At 44.6% G+C, this 18,373-nt stretch overlaps 1 protein-coding gene and 1 long non-coding RNA gene across 2 annotated transcripts in view; one reads left to right on the plus strand and one right to left on the minus strand.

Annotated features, from left to right (window-relative positions):
• Positions 1 to 970: 970 nt before the first annotated feature.
• LOC104690998 lies at positions 971 to 12,078 on the plus strand. Its single transcript, XR_752086.4, has 3 exons — positions 971 to 4,326; positions 5,910 to 6,041; positions 6,357 to 12,078. It is a non-coding gene; the product is annotated as an uncharacterized LOC104690998 (long non-coding RNA).
• A 1-nt stretch (position 12,079) lies between these two features.
• TBX4 (T-box transcription factor 4) overlaps positions 12,080 to 18,373 on the minus strand; it is a 33,102-nt gene continuing 26,808 nt past the window's right edge. The window contains exons 6-8 of the mRNA XM_039563120.1: positions 16,622 to 16,710; positions 16,046 to 16,287; positions 12,080 to 14,781 (exon numbers count right to left, since the gene is read on the minus strand). Of these exons, the coding sequence (XP_039419054.1) occupies positions 14,159 to 14,781; positions 16,046 to 16,287; positions 16,622 to 16,710 (954 nt within the window). The 3' untranslated portion in view covers positions 12,080 to 14,158. The remainder of the gene's footprint in view (positions 14,782 to 16,045; positions 16,288 to 16,621; positions 16,711 to 18,373) is intronic.

An 18,373-nucleotide genomic window follows, 5' to 3' on the forward strand; every position in this document is an offset into this window, starting at 1 on the left:
CCATGTAAATCCATGGTCCTGCTGGGTTCCTCTGGGTTATCCAGGAATGCTGACCTGCATCACAGGGGCACATTTCATGAAACCTGAGGCAGGGATGTTTTTTTCATGTACAAGCTGTTGATGTGGGTTTTATACAGTGTAAGTGCCAGTTAGGTTTTAAAAACAGGAATGGGAAGAAGAGCACTGGATATGGGAGATGGTCCTGCAGAAACCAGCACATTGTCATGAAATAGCAGACTCAGGTGTGACATGTGCCTGATATTGGGGTCTCTGAATCAGTGACCCCACATATATAGGGGTGTGTATATATATATATATATATATGTATATATATTTGTACTTGAGAGGTGCTTGGGCCCTGCAGTAACACGAGGTCTGAGCACCTACACAGAATTCAGGCAATTTTTGTTTTAAAATTTGACCTGCTGGGGGCTGCCTGCAAGAAGGTTTGAGGTTGCTGGATGTTTCTAATTTGGGTGACTTGGTCTCTGTTCTGATTTCTCCTTTACTGAGCTGCTCAGTGTAGCAGCTGCTCCTCAGAGTAGCTCCTCCTCAGGAGCTCACTTTTGTGTGTCATGGACACTGCTCTGTGCCTCACTGAGTGTCCAGCTCACAGGATTTCTTCAGGATTCCTTTAAATCTTTACAGAGCTGGGCCTTGCAGGGCTAATGGTCCATTCCAGGGAAGTGCTGAGCTCCCTCAATTCAAAACATCTTGCAGAATGAGGCCAAAGACTCTGAGGTAGGAAGAGGTGTGAGGAGAGCTTTATTAGTATGGCACATATTTAACCCATTGGAAAACCCACAAATTTTACTCATTTTAAGTGTATTTCACACTTTTCAACTATTTGAAATAACCACATTTGTAAAAACTTCTTTTAATGAATAGAGCTCTTTATGTACAAAGGCAAACCCTTTTTTCTCCGTAAGTACAGTCCTCTTAAAATACTATTTCTTTTGTAGGTCTGGCTGCTTCCCTCATCTGTTCATTATTGCTTGCTGCTACAGAACCCTCCAGAACTGAAACCAGGCAATTTAGATGATATTTTGTCTTAGAAGAGTTTTGCTGATCCATGCCATGCATTCATCAGGACTAATGAGACAGATAAGTAAAGGACTTTAATTAATTAATGCCAACCCCAACCAAGCTGGTGTTCAGCACCGTATTTGTGTGTGAGGGATGGGAAGGAGCTACCTGGGTACAAATTCTGGCCCCATTGAACTCAGTGGGGGTTCTGCCATTTGACTGCAACAAAGCAAAGGCTTCACCATATGTTTAAAAGAAATATTTCACTGGGGTTTTCTGAATGCTGGTAGACATATTTTTATCTTCCTTTCCACTTTTGAATGTTTGTTTACCTTACATGCCCTTCAAATTAATTGAATATAAAAACTTCTCATCAATTCCATTTTATTCCAAGTTTGAATTGCCTCATTTTTTAATTTCTTGTGCATTTAGAGAGCTCACATGGCAATGTCTGGGCTGCAAACATGGTAGGGGGAGCCTTGGCATATTTTGTCTTGCTGTGATTTCAACTGAATTAAAAAAAAAAAAAACCAGAAATGAAAACATTTCCATTTGTTTATGTAACTAAAAAAGCCCTATAAAACTGGGCCCGAGCTAGCAAGAATATCCTTTAATGAACACAAACCCTTTTTGCAAGCAGGCCATAAACAGAGGGACATACACACACATCCATATCCTATCTCCCCTATCAATGGCAAATTAGAGCAGGTAAAAACCTCCCACTATTTGTCTTAGGAAATATCCACGACTTTTACAGGGAATTTGGAAAATATTTCTTTGGCCAGTGTGGAAGGTGAAATCCTGCAGCACAAAGCACAGCCATGGGCACCGAGAGCGAACAGACGGGCTGCTGTAAAACAACCTTTTAATAAGGCATTAAAATGCCATCGACTTGGACACATAAAAAAAAAAAAAAGCTATGAAAACAAATGCCTTTCAAATAATTAGGATCTTATGCCTGAGCCCAGTGTTGATCTCCATGCAGAGATTTTCCTGCTGAAATCAGACCGGTCTAAGGCTGATCGTCTAAGGGAGGAATTAGCAGCGCATAAATCGGCTGCGCTCGTGCTGTTCCTGCCATGCACAGCCAACCCTTAAACCATCCTCCAGCCCTTCTAGCTCCTCCTTTCTGTCCCCTAAAGTCTCCTTTCTGTCCCCTAAAATCTCCTTTCTGGTCCCTAAAGTAGCTTGGAATACACTTGGCTTAGGAGGCCAGAATATTTTTTTAATTGAATGTCCGGTTTTTATCATGAGCGCGTGAAAGGGTTGAATTTACTGATTTGTAGGAAATTCTGACTGACTGATTCAGCCAGAAATAGCTGCAAACCCTATTTCTGGTCTTGAAAATCTACTGTGGGTTTGTTTTCACTTCAAGTAATGTGCTTGTATTCATTTAAAGGTTTAACTATAGCTTGTAGTGGTTGCTGATGTGTAAAATGCATCCAACTGTTGTATAAATTTATCCTTTAATGCAATAAAATAATTCTTCAAGAACAGTTTTATCACCTGTAATGTAGAAATACAAAAAAGAATTATAATAACTGATCATTTATGTCTGTGTGTTTCAGTCACAACTGTTGTGATAGTTGTTATTAGCACAGCTCAGACAAGCTACAGTATTAAAAAAAAGTATTTGGAAGGATGTGCATCTGTGATTACATCATTAACTTGATAAATTAATAAGGCTGTTGCCTAAAAGTTGGTCACATTCTCAGCTTTTAGTTGGAATTTAATACATATTTTTACTAAAACAGCCTTAAATGAATATTGGTTTTCTTACACAATAAAATTGCTGTTTTGATCTCTGTTTTACAGAGCACTAACATCAATAATTCAGAGAAATTAATGGATGTCCCTTCTGTATTTCATGTTGTTTCCTGTTTTGTCATTAGGTAACAACTCCCCCTAAGGCACAGTTTTTAAACTTCCAATCCAGCTTGTGCCTTTCTTCCAGATCTGTAATTGCAGATCCTTTTCAATTTTGTATTTTTCATGCCCAGACCTGTGCCCATGATAAGAGCCCTGTGTGTAACATTCCCAACCATCAGAAGAGATCTTGATACTGTGATTTTATCCATTAAGCAGTTTTATATGACCTCCTGCTCGCCTGGCTTTTCAAGGTGTGAAAACTTGCACTGCAGAGGAATTTTATGGATTGCAACCCTAATTTTTGGAGTAAAATTCTAAATAACTGGTCTGGTTAGAAAGCTTTGGGCAGAATTTTCAGGTTGCTGTGAATTGCTGTTAAGCCTGTGTTGCCTTTTGGCTGGAAGTACATCCCAATTAGTGACCCTTCCATCGAGCAGTAGCAGCAGAGAAGGGATTTGGATTTTTTTTTCAAGTCAGTTGTAAATGATTAGTCCAAAAGAGTAGCATAAAACTGCGAGTCCCCTGCAGGAGTCGGCTGGAGGAAATTAAAGGATCAACAACAGAAGGGAAGCACTGAGGTAGGATTGTTCCAGGCTGCAGCCACAGGCTTTCACATGCACTCAGGAAATTGGCTCCATCAAAAGCTGAGGATGCAGGAGTGAGGATGAGGAGGATCATGCAGGTGATGGTTCTAAATCATGGCTCAAGATCCCAGCGTTTTCCAAGGGAGAGGTTTCCTCCCCTCCCCGAAAAAGCAGCGTTTTCCAGGTAAAAATGGAATCTTCTCCTTATGAATCAATGAAAGTTCGGCAGAAATGTGAGCTATAAATCTGATAGAACTCAATAAATAACAAAGATTCGGTTTCCTCAAAATAAGATCAGTTGGATGGGGATTTTTACTGTGCTGTGCACTGTGTTTGTGTGTGAGAGAGCTGTGAAACCAATGACTTGGGAGTGCTTGGCAGCCAGGTAAAGCTTTTCCTTTAAAGTCTAAAGTAAATTCATTCTGCAGAAATTTGCATCTTCTGGGCCTGGGATGAAGCTGAAACCTTGCTGGTGGAGCAGGAAAGGATCACAGGAGGGGAAATGCATAAATCTCCATCTGGAGCCAAGTATGCTGGGAAGGAGATGGGGGAGCAGGAGAGCCAGAGCAGGCTGAGAGAGCGTGAAATTCCAAAGGAAAAGTGGAAGAAAGAAAGAGGAATGTCCCAGGAATGAAGCTCTTCTAATGCTCAATACTTTCATCAGAAGTAAACCACTGGAAAGCTGTAATCCAAATAAGGAAATTAGAGCAAAAATTAACAATATTCAGCTATTCAGATGTCAAAAGAACCAGCGGAGTTATTGGTGTTAGAGGTTATTGCCAGAGGGGAAAACTCAGCATGTCCTGGGTAATTAAGCTTCATTGGAGAGCATGGATCCCTTCTCCAGGTAAGAAAGGCTTTTATAGAATGGCATCTTTGCTATTGTAATTAAACACCATGGGCTATTCTGCATATGAAGTCTTAAACACTTTAGTCCTTCACCAGGGGATTTTACTGGCCAGGCATGTGTGTTCGTATGGCAAAAAAACCCCGGCTGCTATAAAAAAAGAAACCCAAACATTTCTTTTTATTACTCGACTTGCTGTATTTTTATATATATTGAGCCAAATTCATCCCTTGTGGAGCTCAGTTGAAGCCAATAAGGGCAGATTTGGCCCATGTCTATATGAGAAAGGTGGTGACAATTAAAATATATTGTTTAATAATGAGAGCTATGGTAGTGAAGTGTCTTTGTGTCTATGAAATTATACACCACGACACCCAGCCAGTGTGGAGCTGGGACTAGCAAAACATATAAGGCTGGTTTCTGATGGAAAGGCAAAAGCACTCTGACTTTTATGATTATGATTAAATATCACAAAGGCATTTGAACGAGGCTAATTTAGGTAACATCTCCAGAAGTCTCGTTTATAGTGCAGTATTTTACCATTTGAAAATATTTCTTTGCTGTTTTTATATGTGGCTCTCAAGGACAGCACGACTGGCTGTTATTAGCAGTAAGTAAAAGAACAGTTTTTATTTCACTTATATTTGAGGGACTTTCAGCAATATTACAAAAAGGAATGTACCCTATTAAATGAAATGTGAGGACAGCCTTTACTATCACTTTACACTGGCAATTCCCAGTTGTTCCCTGCTCAGGGCATGGTACCAACACATGAAAGGCATTGTTGATACCCTGAGAAGCTGAAGATGTTGCCAGTTCAGCAACAAATACCCAAAGCAGAGGAGCCCTCAGTGTGCAGGGGACAGAGGAGTTGTGGTTGTGGGTCCTACACAGCAGCTCCTCTGTGTATCCCTGTTGTTAAGTTTGGGTGACTTTTGCAAGCTGGAGTTTGCTGTGCTCTCTGCTGACTTCCATTCTCCCGCTGCAGTTCTGGGCAGTGGTTATCCACAGCCAGGAACCAAATCCCTCATTCCAGCTCTCCATCCCTGCTGCCAGGGAGGCTGGCTCAGCTTTGCTCTGCCTTGTAAATGTCCCAAATACTGGCTTGAACACTTTCCTGTTGGGTCTTCACCTTGCCAAGAGGGGAGGTAGGAGGCTGAGAGGCATCACCAGGAGATTTCCCTTGGGGGAAAGGCTTTTCCCCTGGTGGTTCTCTGTCCTGACCCTTGGCAGCTGCCTCTGGCTCCTGGCTTTAGGAACTGAGAAAGGTCAGAGGAATAAGAGATATTCTGTTGAATCAAGAACTAAACTGGCTCTTGATGCCCCTGCCCAGGAGGATGAGGAAGGTGGAAACACCTCCCTGCTTAGCTGACAGACCAGCAGAAAAGGCAGCTCTTAAACAAAACTAAAGTATATCAGTTCTGATGCCACTGGTCTTCTAAGGAGTCTCTGACCCTCAAAAATGAGAGTGAAGGGGGAAACACAGAAGAATAAAAATCCTTTTTGCTGTACTTATTTCTCATTCTGAATCTCTTTCATGGAAATCTGGCCTTTGGCATCGGACTCAAATAATATTTTATTAGAAGAAAGCATGATTCATTGAAATGGTGCACTCCAGTATCTGTGGAAAGGAAAACTGGGAAGGACACAAAAGAAGCTCAGCTGTGGAAAACCAATTCAAGGAGCCACTGCCACACAAAGGATCTCAATCCACAGTAAGAAACAACAGAAAGGAACAAAGTATTTCCAAGGAAACCTTTGAATGTGGTGCTGGAGCCAAGTAAGGAATTATTTCTGTATTAGCCTGTCAGAAAAGGGTCATACAGGATCTGTGGAAGGAGAATATCCTGTCATTTGGAAATTAATAAGATTTTTTTTATTAGCATCAATGTGATGATCAGGACTGGCCCATGTACCTGCTAAACTGAAACTTAACCGAAGGAGTAATAAGAGATCCCAGGAGGAAGGGGATGTTTAGTCTGTCTTAAATGGGATAAAAGTTACTTTTCTCATTTTTTGCACATTTTCAGAGACCTGTTTTTCAAGCTGTGAGAAGCATGGCTGTGTTACCCATAGGATGAGAAGAGAAGCAGCAAAAAGAAGTGAGCAGAACAACCTCAGCCTCTCTGTATCACTGACGTTTTTGGCTCCACACTCAGTGATGCACTGAACACAACTCATAACCCATCCAACACTGCAACTCCTTTGCCTGTTGCTTTTGCTCCTGGGCAAGAAAAGAGCATTTATATTTAATTTTTTTATTTTTATTCTTCCCACTTTCTCTCCTCCTTTAAGTTTTCCAGCTCATATTTTCCCTGTATTTAATTCCTAGTCCCTGACTTCCTGCTTCCCCTTCTTTTGCTGTTAATAGGATGAAAACTGATTTTGGGACAATCTAATTAACTACTTCCCAGAGGTGAGGGGATGTTATTTCTGTGTTATGCATGAGAGAAACAAATAATTCACTAAGGGCTGGGTCATTGCTGGGGGTAGGAGCATTTGTAAATCCTGAATTTCATGGAGTCCATAGCCTGCCATGGAAGCTGGTTTGCCCAGCTGAGAGGAATACAGGTCAGCGTGGGGGTTTAGCTCCACATCTGCTGATTTTCAGTTTTAGTTGGTCTAAATGAGATCTTAGTAGAGACTTCTTTGCATGTTTAACCCAGCATTTGGTAGGGGAGGGGGCTGTGTGCAGCAGACACTGAATGCAGTGAGCTCACAGCACTGCTCACTCAGCTCTTACTCCCCTGAATTCTCAGAGCTTTGGGGCATTTCAGTTTCCACATTCTGGATTTAAAGTCTCTGCTGCTCTGAGATTTCTGTGTCACCCCGGGGAGGATGGTCAGTGGATCCACAGGGATATCAGTATTCCAACCCTCACTGCCTCACGCTGAATGTCCTGTATGTCTTAAAGGACAGTGTTTGCTTTCCAAGCAAACCCCTCCAGCCCACTGCACTGACACCTCCCAGGCTTGGAGAGCTTGGGCAATGTTCATCCAGAGTTAAAATCCCTTTCTCCCTTCCTGTTACTGGTGGGGAAAGGGAGAGGGGCTACAGGCATGTGCTCAGTTCTAATGCTGGGCGTAAATCCAGTCCTGCGCTGTGATCCTGGACAGAAATCCCAGTGGAAGCTTTCCTGCCCCTAACCTGTCTCCTTGCCTTCAGAATGATAAATGGTGGGAAGGAAAGGGTGAGGGGGAGTGGGAGGATCTCTCCAAGCTTTGAACTGGCTGTGTCATCAGAAAGATGAGAAGGAAGAACAGACTCATTTCAAGCAGAATTTTTATTTGGCTAAAATCCTTTTACTCTTCATCACTTTTGGTGTTCTCTTGAGTGAGGCTTAGACCAAGTCCTTGCCCAAAGATGTCTGATCAGGTGAGCCACTGTGGCTACTTTGATTTTTCTAGTGTAAATGGAAAGGATTCCCTGTTCCCACTGCCATTCCTGCCCTGCACGTGGCTGCTCAGGAGCTGTCCCCTCTGCCTTCAGCCTGGGCAGCCCTCACACACCGACTGTTTCAGATTACTCTGATGCACCAGGCAAGTTCATCACCTTTCCAGGATGTCCCGTGATTGATTCCTCATGTCCAGGGCAATCTGCTCCAAAGTTTCAGGCTAAAATGAACTCTTGGATTTAGAGGGGATAATCAATGGTTTGAGTATTATTCTGGTAGGTTTTCAGCTATCCTGTCATGTATTTGATTCACAACTGATATTAAACACGACACAGTTTTAGATTCAGACTTTTGTTATTCTCTCAGTAGCTGCTCAGATACCCTGGGCATGAGTAAACTGCAATTTTCAGTGTGGCTGTGTCATCCATCAAACTCAAATACTCCGTGGCTCATTCCTAAACTGCACTGCACAGCCAAGGCTGCAGGCTGGGCTTGCTGAAGGGAAGATTAAAGGGCTGGTCCTGCTACACTGAAGTCTATAAAAGTTTTCCTATTGACTTCAACAGAAATAGGACTGAGCCTTAGGATTTTGGCATGAAAACACAAAAATACTGCTTTTCATCTCTGCTGAACTGGATCAGGCATTGCTGCCTGCCTGACGTAAGGCTGTGTAGGGCAGGAATGGTGTTGCACACATTGTTCTCTGTACATGTTGTTCTCCAGTAAATACTTGTTTGAGGATGTGTCCATCCCTGCTGGCAGGGGCTGAGGATTAGTACACAAATCTGGCCCCATGTCCTGTTATCAGTGTGAACCTCCCAACTAGAAGATACATGTGTCAAATTTTGTCTTTCAGGACTGTTAAAATCGTTGCTGCCCAAGAAGACAGTGCTGACATTCCACCTCATTTTTCTTATTAAAAAGTCAACTTTCCACCAGTTTGTAAATACAACCCCACTGAAAATGTTCCTCAAAACTGCAGCAGTGCATGGTTCAAAGCCAAAAATTAGTGTTTCCTGAGAACTAGGGGAAATTAGAACAAAAAGAATTAGAACAAAAAAAATATTGGCCTTTACCAAGTATCATTCAAACCTCTTCCCCATCAGTATTTTTCAGTGGAACAAGAGCCTTGTGACCTGTTGTAGTTATTCCCCCTCTTCTCATTCCAGTGGGGTTTGCTTTTCTTTTATTAAATGAGTTTCTAATTAACAAAAGTTGCAATTATCCTGAATTTAACTGAATTAGCATTACTAGCACTTTGCACTAATTAATCTACTTTTTATTTCCTTCTCTCAGGACCCGGTTCCAAAGGTGGGCTGGGGCTCAGGAGGGCAATTTCCATCCTGGAGGTACCTTGCTGCAACTCTGTGTAAATCCACTGTGACACCTGACCTGGCGTTCCCAAAAGGGCTCAGACAGGAACATTTGCTGGCCATGACCAGGAAAAGGATCTTCCTGGCAGGAATGGGGGCTTGGAGGCCACAAACACCCAGCAAGGTGCCACAAAGCCCCAAGGGCACCACTTTCCCTTGCTGTTACCCCAACCATTTCTCAGTGAGGCTGAGCAGCCCATGCCAGGTTTAAATTTAATTTTGGTTTAAGTAGGACACAGGCTGGGCTGTCCTGCCCAGTGCTGGTGCAAGGAGAGGCTGTGAATCCTGTGATGAAACCACCACCTAAACCCCAGCATCTGCAGGGAGGTTTTATAGGCACTTCTCTCTCGTGGCAGTGTTTTCACAGTAAATAAGGTTCATGTTGGACAAGGTTTTGTGCTTTGTTTGTACCACTCCCAGTATTTTATTTTCTTTCATTTTTAATCTTGATCCTGTTCTTTGCAGAGAGCAATTCAGTTCAAAACGTGATTATTTTCTATCAGCAAGTCACAGGCTCATGGTTTCTCTTCCAGCCTGCTATCACAGGAATAAAACCCCTCCAATCACATTGAATTTAGGCTGCCTCTTGTCACAGTCAAGTGCATGGCACCTCCTTAGAGCAGGTCCTTAAATTAAAATATTGTAGATTTTTTTGCTGTTGAAGCACTACTGCAGAAACATGAGTGGCCAAGGAGAGAGGAGGGGTTTTTTTTCCCTCTGGCTGGAATTTTTCACTATAACCATCCTCAGGGGAGTTCTCATCTTCAAAAGAAACATTCTTTCTATACAAGCTGCAAAAAGAATTATTTAATGACATCATAAATTAATACAGAGAGGCACAAATTTTCCAAAATGTGGAGAGAGAGAAAAATAAATTCATGTTTGCCAAAAACACCCCAGCTCTTCCAGACTTAGGCCTCTCTTGAGCCTGCGAGCTGCCAATGATGCCAAATTGAATGGTGGGGCTTTTGGCAGGACTGAAGTTTAGCTTGTTTAAATTTTGGCAAATTTTCCTATTACTCACATTCTCAGCAAGCTGATACAAATATTTGTTCTATTTAGAGGGAAGTCCAAGCTCAGTGCTGGCACCGAGTGCTGCTGGGCTTGGTGGAACTGAGGCTGCCTGAGCCAATATTAAATTTGGACATCTACCTTAAAGAAAAACAGAATTAAAAAATTCCCTGGGCCTTTTAGTACAGATTAGAGCACATCAATGGAAAACGGTCCTCGTGTGTATTCAGGTTTTTCTCACTTGCTAATTTTTGCTTTAATCTGATTTGAAATGGGCCCGGTGTCCCTGAGCTTGGATTGCCGTTCCCGGCTGCAACTCCGGGGCTGGAAAAGCCTCCACACACATGAACCTCCACATTCTTGAGAATTAAAAGCTGTTTAAACTGTAGTAAATCAAACTGGGACACAGTAAGCACACTTGATCTCTTTTAAAGCTGTGCAGGTTGTTGGGATTTTTTTTTAGTGATGTCCCCAGTTTAGTGTTTCTGATTTGAAAAGCAAACAGAGTGGATCCTCCAGGACATTTGGGATTGCTGTGCTCTGGTTCTTCATCCCTGGGAATGATCCTGCTCAGCCAGGATCTGGAGCAGGATCAGCACCTGCCGAGCCTTTCCAGGTGGGAAAAGCAGGAGAAACCAAATGGAACCTGGGTGCCTCACCTGGGAGCCTTGGCTTGGGATTGGGACTGGACACATAACCCAGGTTAGAAATCTTGCAATGAAAACAAAGCAAACTGAAAAAGAACAACCTGTTTCCATCCCATAAATGAATATAATCAGCTTTTTTATTTTTCCTGTGCTCAGGTTGAGTAGGATTTGTAATGTAAATAATTCAATATTGCCTGAATGTTTTTGTCAAAGTCACACAGGAGGGGGATCCCACTAACATGACTTTTTAGTCATTTGGAAATGGGAAATCTGCTTTAAGTGGCTGAACTGGATTCCTCTGAGTGGAAAAAGATCATCACTGGAGAATGATTCATCCCATGTAATCTCAGTGTCTGATCTCTCTCCAGTGCCTATAAAAGGAGCCCAGATGACCAGATTAGCATATGTCCAAATTTTGCACATTTTTATGCTAACTCAGCCTTTCCCAATCAGGTCCTGTGCTCACAAATCTCCTGTGCTGTTTTTATAAGGAAAAGCTCATTATTTGGCACAGGGATTCCCAGGGCACTCGCTCAGCTCCAGTGGCTGCTTTGGGACAGAGCCTGGGCCGTGCCCTTTGCAAAGGCTGCCAGGTAAAACTTGCATTAATTCCATGACCAAGCTTTCTCTACACCCCCTGCTGAAAGGTTCGGGGATGATTCTTACAGGAATTATTTTTTAAACTGCCTTAAATCAGTAAATACTGCATGGATGAGCAGAAGGTACATGAAAAATGGTTAAAAATAGCAGCAGTGATTGCTCATTAAAAATGGCATTGTTATTGTGTTGGTCACCTTTGTGAAACAGGCAGAAGATCCAGGCAGCTTTTCCTTTGCACCCTGGGCTGCTGACCCCACTCATTTTGGGGTTACAGTGGCAGCATTTGTCTGGTTCAGTGTTGATCCAGTGTCACGATGAGAAATGAAGTGAGCACTTCAGATTCTGGGCCGTGACACCCCCAGACCTCTCCCCCCTCCCTCCAACCTTTGATTCTTTACCATTGTCACTGTCACGGAGCTGCCCCTGGGCACAGGGACGTGGCTTTGGTGCTCTGCTGATCAGTGGTGCTCTTAACTCGGTGCTCAGATCAACTCACGTGTCCTCTAAAACAAACACCAGAAAAATGCCAAATAAACCCAAACCCCTGCCATGGGCACCTAAAATCCGATGGTGGAGCTTTGAGATGGTGAAAAAAGGGTCAGGTGTGCACCTTGGCAAGTGTGAGGTTGGTGAAGTCAGGCAGCAGGAGACAGAAGAGAGACGAGGCATCTTAATTCACCATGGAACATTTTTATACTAATTATTGAAATGCACCCAGAGACAGCTTATAGTAGTAAAATGACTTTATGTTTTGATATGTAAAATAAAATGTCCATGCTATGTAACAAACATTTAAAAATTTCATACTGCCTGTATCTACTGTGGTTTCTAATAAAGATTTATCTGTAGTATATGTTTTTTTTTTATCTAACCAATTCTTAGTTTTTACATCAAAGGTGTGTAATAAAAAAAAAATCTTAAATAGATGTCTTTCCAAAAAAAAAAACCCCTTTGCAACATTCATTTTTATTAAGTATTTCATTTGTCAAAAGCAAAGCTGAATTGGACACGTGGCCTGCATTTGTGATATATATAATTTTATATATATATATATATATAAAATATATATGTATATAAATAGCTATTCAGCATGCAAAAATTGTAGTGATTTCCAAAATCTGGTTACAAAATCCACACCAGTCACACACGAATTCTGCTGAGTGGGTGCAGGGAACTGTCCTGGTTGAAATGTGACCTCGGGGCTGTGTCACGGCCACCCTCATCCAGCGGGCTCCTTCCTGGGATGGATTCACCAAAACACAGAAGCACTTCCCGACTTCCAAACCTGGATTTCAGCTTTTTGCCTTTGCTCGTTTGGGAAGCAGTGGGAAGAATTAAAAAAACCCCACTGTGCAATGACTAAAGCTTGAATATTGTGCTCTTCAGTGGAACCAAACTCCAGCATCACGTCTGTGTCACCGTCCCTTGGCGGCATTGCCCGGGAGCTCAGCAGGATGGACACTGCAGGCCGGACTGGGACAGGAGCTTTGTGAGTGAGGGCAGTGGAGTTTTGTCCCAGAAGGAATGCCACTGCCTCGCCACGTGAGTGTCAGCCTCCTTACAGAGTCACTGAAGTTGGAAATGACCTCTAAGATCATCAGATCCAACCAATGTGACCGACCCCCCTCAGCAACTCACAGGGACACTGCAGAGGGCAAAGCCAGCCTGAAGGAATCAGCTCTGGACACTTCCACAGTAAACAAAAGGAGCAATGAATACACTGGTTACAGATTTGACCTGTTCTACAAAGATTTGTACACTGTAGAGCCTGACAGGTCTTGGGAGCTCTTCCCTCCCCACCCCGCCATTGAGAAAACATTCCTCTAGGCCTCCTTTAGGCTGAAAACAATTCTGTCTGAGTTAGCTGCAAAAGAAAAGAACATAGCACAAAAGGCACGTTTCAGCTGAATACGAAAGAAATCAAGGACCAGCAAATACAGAAATTGGTTCTGGAAAGTATTAGCGACTTTTAAGCTTAAACTTCATAAATATATTGCAATAAGCAAGTGTGATTCAATCAAGGGATGGGAGTCTGAAGACACTGGGTCTGTTCCTAACGCTGCAATTAATTTGCTGTTTGGCCTCGGGCTTAACTCTTCACTTCTTCGCTTCCCACAGCCAGGACCGACGGCGGTGTGGGGGCAAGAAGAGACATTTGTGCATCCGTGCCTTCTCCTCTGTGCCCGTGGCACGGACCCTGCGCTGCCTGGGAGGCGCCGGGGCGGCACCGCAGCTCCCTGACCCCGCAGCTCCTGGACCCCGCAGCTCCCGGACCCCGCGCTCCTGCCGGCCCCGTGCTCCCACTGCTCCCTCGCTTCCAGAGGAACAAGGAATCTCTACAGATCAAAAGGGCTACAGAAGTGCTGCCATGGCAGTCCTTGAGTTATGCAACCGATCAAATGGCTTTTTCCTTGGAGTTTTGGGAGATTGTGGCTTCATGAGCCAAGGACCGTAAAAGTGAGGCTCATATTTTTCCCAAATAGCCAAAATTTGCTCACGGATGTTTAACATTACAAGCAAAAGAACATGACTAGCTACATCACTCATTAGTCATGAAGATGGTTTCTACCGGATGAAGACACGAGAATGAATTTATTTGGGAGTTAGTAAGAGCCTGATGAATCCAACCCACTGGGACAGGAGATGGAATTCTCTGTGTGCCTGAAGATACAAGCTCTTCACCCACACAAATCCCTCTGGAAATGCACATGTGTCTCACTGAAGTGCAAGTTACCCACAGGTATCAACACTGATTAAACACTGTCCTGGAGCAGTAACGTTGGCTGAGGCATCGCTGGGCCCTGGGGTCACCCGTCAGTCCAGTTCTCCACAGTCCCCATCCCTGAATGATACTGCAGCGACGACTCCCTGGACAGGGAGAAGCTCTGTGAGTACAGGAACTCGTTGGCCGCGTTCAGGTGCGGGGAGGGGGGTTTCCTCTCGCACACGGACGGGTGCACCCTTTCCCTGGGGAAGGACGAGGCGGGAACGCGCTCCCGGACCTGAGACTGGGACAGCTGGTTGTACACGCTGAAGGGGCCGTTGCCCGGCGGCTGCGAGCCCTGGCCCGCAATGGCCGGGAGCCGCGGCATCATGGTGGTGGCAGTGAAGTGAGGAGGGAAGGGCTGGTAGGGGACAGTCTCCATTGTCTGGACGCTGTAGCTGGTGTAAGGTGCGACTGAAGTCCACATATTGCAGCTCAGGGGGGGCGGCGGGGGCGGCAGATCGTCGACGGCCGAGACGGCGGCGATGTCGGCGCCGGAGCCAGAGTACATGCAGGCCTCCCGCGGGGCCACCTCGCCGCAGTAGGACGGGCTCAGCATCTGCTGCTCGTAGGGCGGCGGCGAGCGGAAATAGTGATCGTCCCCCACCGAGGATGAGGCGTCCAGGTAGGAGCGTTTGCAGGGCAGGTCCAGGTGCCGAGCGCTTTCTGCAAAAACAAATTGAGATTCAGGAGCAGCTCCCGGGTTTGACAGAGCTCTGCTGGAGCTGGGACTGGGGCGTCCCCTTGGAGGCCGAGCGTGCGGCCGCGATTATTTCACTCAGCTGGTGCCCTTTCTCAGCTTAATCCAGTTAAACCATTTTAGTTTGGGCAAACAATGTACAACATCAAAAAGACATTGTGCTGCAAATGTCAGGTTAATCCCCCGCCTCAAAGCACTCTGGTGACATTTGTCAGCTTAAGTGAGGGACTGGGCTACTCTTCTCACATCAGGGATTACTCCACGTTCACCCAGATAACAGAGGGCCCTGACACTCCTGCACGGTTCCTCCTGACAAATTCAAGAAGTCTCTTAAAGGGTCTTATCACAGCCTGCCTTCCTGTCACTGCAAAAATGGCTCTACATTTCCCAGATATTCACGTCAAAAGCTGCAGAAATATTTCCAGATAAAGGAGCCTTTTCCCACTCAGCAGCCCTTCCTCAGCTTTGCACAGCCCCTCTCCTGTGAGGACCATGGCCCTGTTCCCCAGCAGCTTTCTGTTGCTTATTAGGAATATTCTCTGGATGAATTAGTGAATTCATCTGCACATTAAACATCTGCTAAAATTACACATTTGCGTTGCAGCCTTCATTACTGGTGCTGTTAGATTCTTCATTTGGCCATGATCAGAGGATTCTCCCAGCTTAAATAAATTAGCAGGCAGTGAGACATGCAAATAGAAGGATTTTTTTCTTCTGTGCAAAATTTTTCCGTTTAATTTAAAACATGCCATGATCTCATCTGATGCTGGACTAAAAGGAAGAGAATGCAGTCACAGCTCACTTAAATTTGGGAATTAGTGGATGAGAGGAAAGGGCTGCTTATACCAAGCTCCCACAGTCCCGCTGGTCTGCAGACGTTGAGGGAATTGCGCATGGTTTTGCCTTGGAAAGTGCAAAATTTTGGTAATGCTAATGGCCTCCTGCAAACAATTTCTAATTCAGCTGATCATTTTCCACCGGAGCTCCATGCCGTTTGAATTATACATTCTAATTAATTGTTTCAGCTCTGACTCAGAGTCTTAATTTACCTTCTAAGGGACAAACTCACTAAAAACTGCCCCAAACAGCAGCTCTTGGCTCCTGACCCTCCAAATCACTCCAATCAGAGCAGTATTTTTGAAGATCAAAGCCCAAGAGACCAATCCAAACCGAACTCATGCTCTCAGGTTTATTTTCTGTAATATTTTTCTAGCTGTAAACTCGAGTTACCTCTTCTTTTTAGACAATGGTAGAAGAGCCCTGAATCTCTCTGTGCTGTGAAGGTGTTGAGTGGCAGATCTTGAGTATCCGAAGCTGCAAACTGCATGTGAGCACCATTCTCATACTGATAATGCTGAAGGGTCTGGTGATTCCCATGGAGTGGGTTAACATCTGGCTTTGCTGACAGCTGGCCATGACTGGACACCAACCTCTGCCTCATGATGCTTTTGGAAATTACTGGGTATTCTTTGCTAAAAGAGGTGAGAAAAATTAAGACTGGTTAGGCAGCGACCAGCATCATCAGAATTTCATCAACAGAATGATGAAATATTGGTTTGGCTCCCCCAGAGCATCTCCAGCCAATGACTTCACCACCCTTTGCTTCAGACGATGAACTCACCGCACTCCTCTGGGTGTGGGCAAGAACTGACAGCACAGAGTGTGTCACAGCGTTACAGGGAGAGCTTTTGAAGGATATCAATGGCATTCAAGCACAAGCAAACACAATGCCCGTGGCTCTGGCACCTTTAAGCTGCTTCTCCAAAGAGCTGCAGCCCCTGAGGAGCAGGACAAGGAGTGCAGTACCTTTGGAGCCGTGCCACGCGCAGGTCGCTGTCGTCACTGCCCCGGAACCCCTTGGCAAAGGGATTGTTTTCAATTTTCAGCTGGGTTATCTTTAAAAGAACAAAACCAAGAATGAAGTGTTTGAAAGCAAATCAGACCAAAAGAGCAACAGCAGCAGGGCTGAGCTGGTGGGTTCAGTCCCGATGACCCCTGAGAAATGCAGAGTCTGAGTCTTATTCTGGGCCCTGTGTTATTTTTCTGGACTCCTGATAGAGAGAATATATTTGTCTGATTTTAAAGGTTTCCTATGTTTCCATGGTAGAGAGCCCTGCTTGTCATGGTGTGGCTCTCCCTAATTCCCATAACAATTTCATCCACCTTTATGGCCACCATTCACACATTTTTCCTCTGTGAAAAGCACCCCAACTCAGTGCACAGCCCCTCTCCCTGCTGTGAGCCCCCTGCATCCCATTTTAGTGCTGAGGAGAGCAGCCAGTTCTGCTTTGGGATGGTTTTGCATGAGTGTTGCTGTTAGTAACAACTACACTTTTAGCAATGTTGAAAAATATCCCTTACCAAAAAAGCTCCTGAGAACACAGCTGGCGGCTATCAGTGATGGAGGGGAAGGTGGTGACATGTGAATTTAAGCAGCCTCCAGGGCTCGGGCTCTTCCAGGGAAGCTCAAGCAGCTGATGAACCACAAGAAGCACAGGACCCTTCCAAACCCACAGCCTGACAGCAGGTTTGTATATCTTCATTTCATTTTGTTATTTAGTGACCGTGGTTTTCCTCTGACGTGAGCAGGATCAGGGCTTCAGTCCCTCCTTGTCACCCTCCCCTGGCCTCATCCAGCCCAGGAGGGGATTTGGGGTGAACACACACCTTCCTCCCTGACCTATGCTCAGGGGTAGCCTCTATCCTCAGCTTCCTCATTTTTTCTTTAGGAATACAATTATTTACAACCACACTTCCTGCTAGCAGGAGATTTCTGAGCTAAAAATAGTTCAGTGGTTTGTTTCTTCTAAAAGACACCCAGACTAGGTTTTTAATTGTTGATGCCCAAGAGAATAAATAAAACCATTCCGGTCTTTTTTTGAGGTTGAGGTTTTTTCAAGACCACAGTGAGGTCATGGTGAGACCTCCTGCCTCTTGTCACCTGCTGCAGGTCCCTGTGTCCCCTGCTCAGGGCAGTGTCCATCCCCCCCAGCCTGCAGATCCCAGGGCAGGAGCTGGGCAGCACCACAGAGGCTCCTCCCAGGATCTTCAGAAAAGAATTTGGGCTCATCTGGGACATTTTCCCTAAATCTGTCAGGCTCACCCTGTGCTCCCCCCAGCCACAAACCTCCCCAGCAGCAGCTGTACAGCAGTGACAGTGCAAGTACAGAGTTTATGGAGCACTTTGGGAACTTAAAGGATGAAAGGCACCATTGACACCAGACATTTTAAATATGTATTAAATATAAGCTCTTGTGAGTCTTTTTGGTTAACCATGTTTGGGCAATTGGTCATTTTACATCAACAGCTACAACTTTTCTACCTTCAGTGTCCTAATGGGCACTTTTCCCCCACCCTGCCTGGCCACACCACATCCCTGTTTCTGCTCTGAGTCTCTTAACTGGCTCACTAATTGCAAAATTTTTGCAAGGACTCTATGCTTCAGGCATCAAAGGGCACACAAGCATCCTGCTTGGGAGGAAAAGCTCTGGTCAGGTTATTGGGGAGGAAGAATTTCACACTTGTTCCTGTTCCTGCAGGATTTTCCTATGAATGTGT

This window comes from Corvus cornix, chromosome 19 (assembly GCF_000738735.6).
Source record: "Corvus cornix cornix isolate S_Up_H32 chromosome 19, ASM73873v5, whole genome shotgun sequence".
NCBI classification, from domain to species: Eukaryota; Metazoa; Chordata; class Aves; order Passeriformes; family Corvidae; genus Corvus; species Corvus cornix.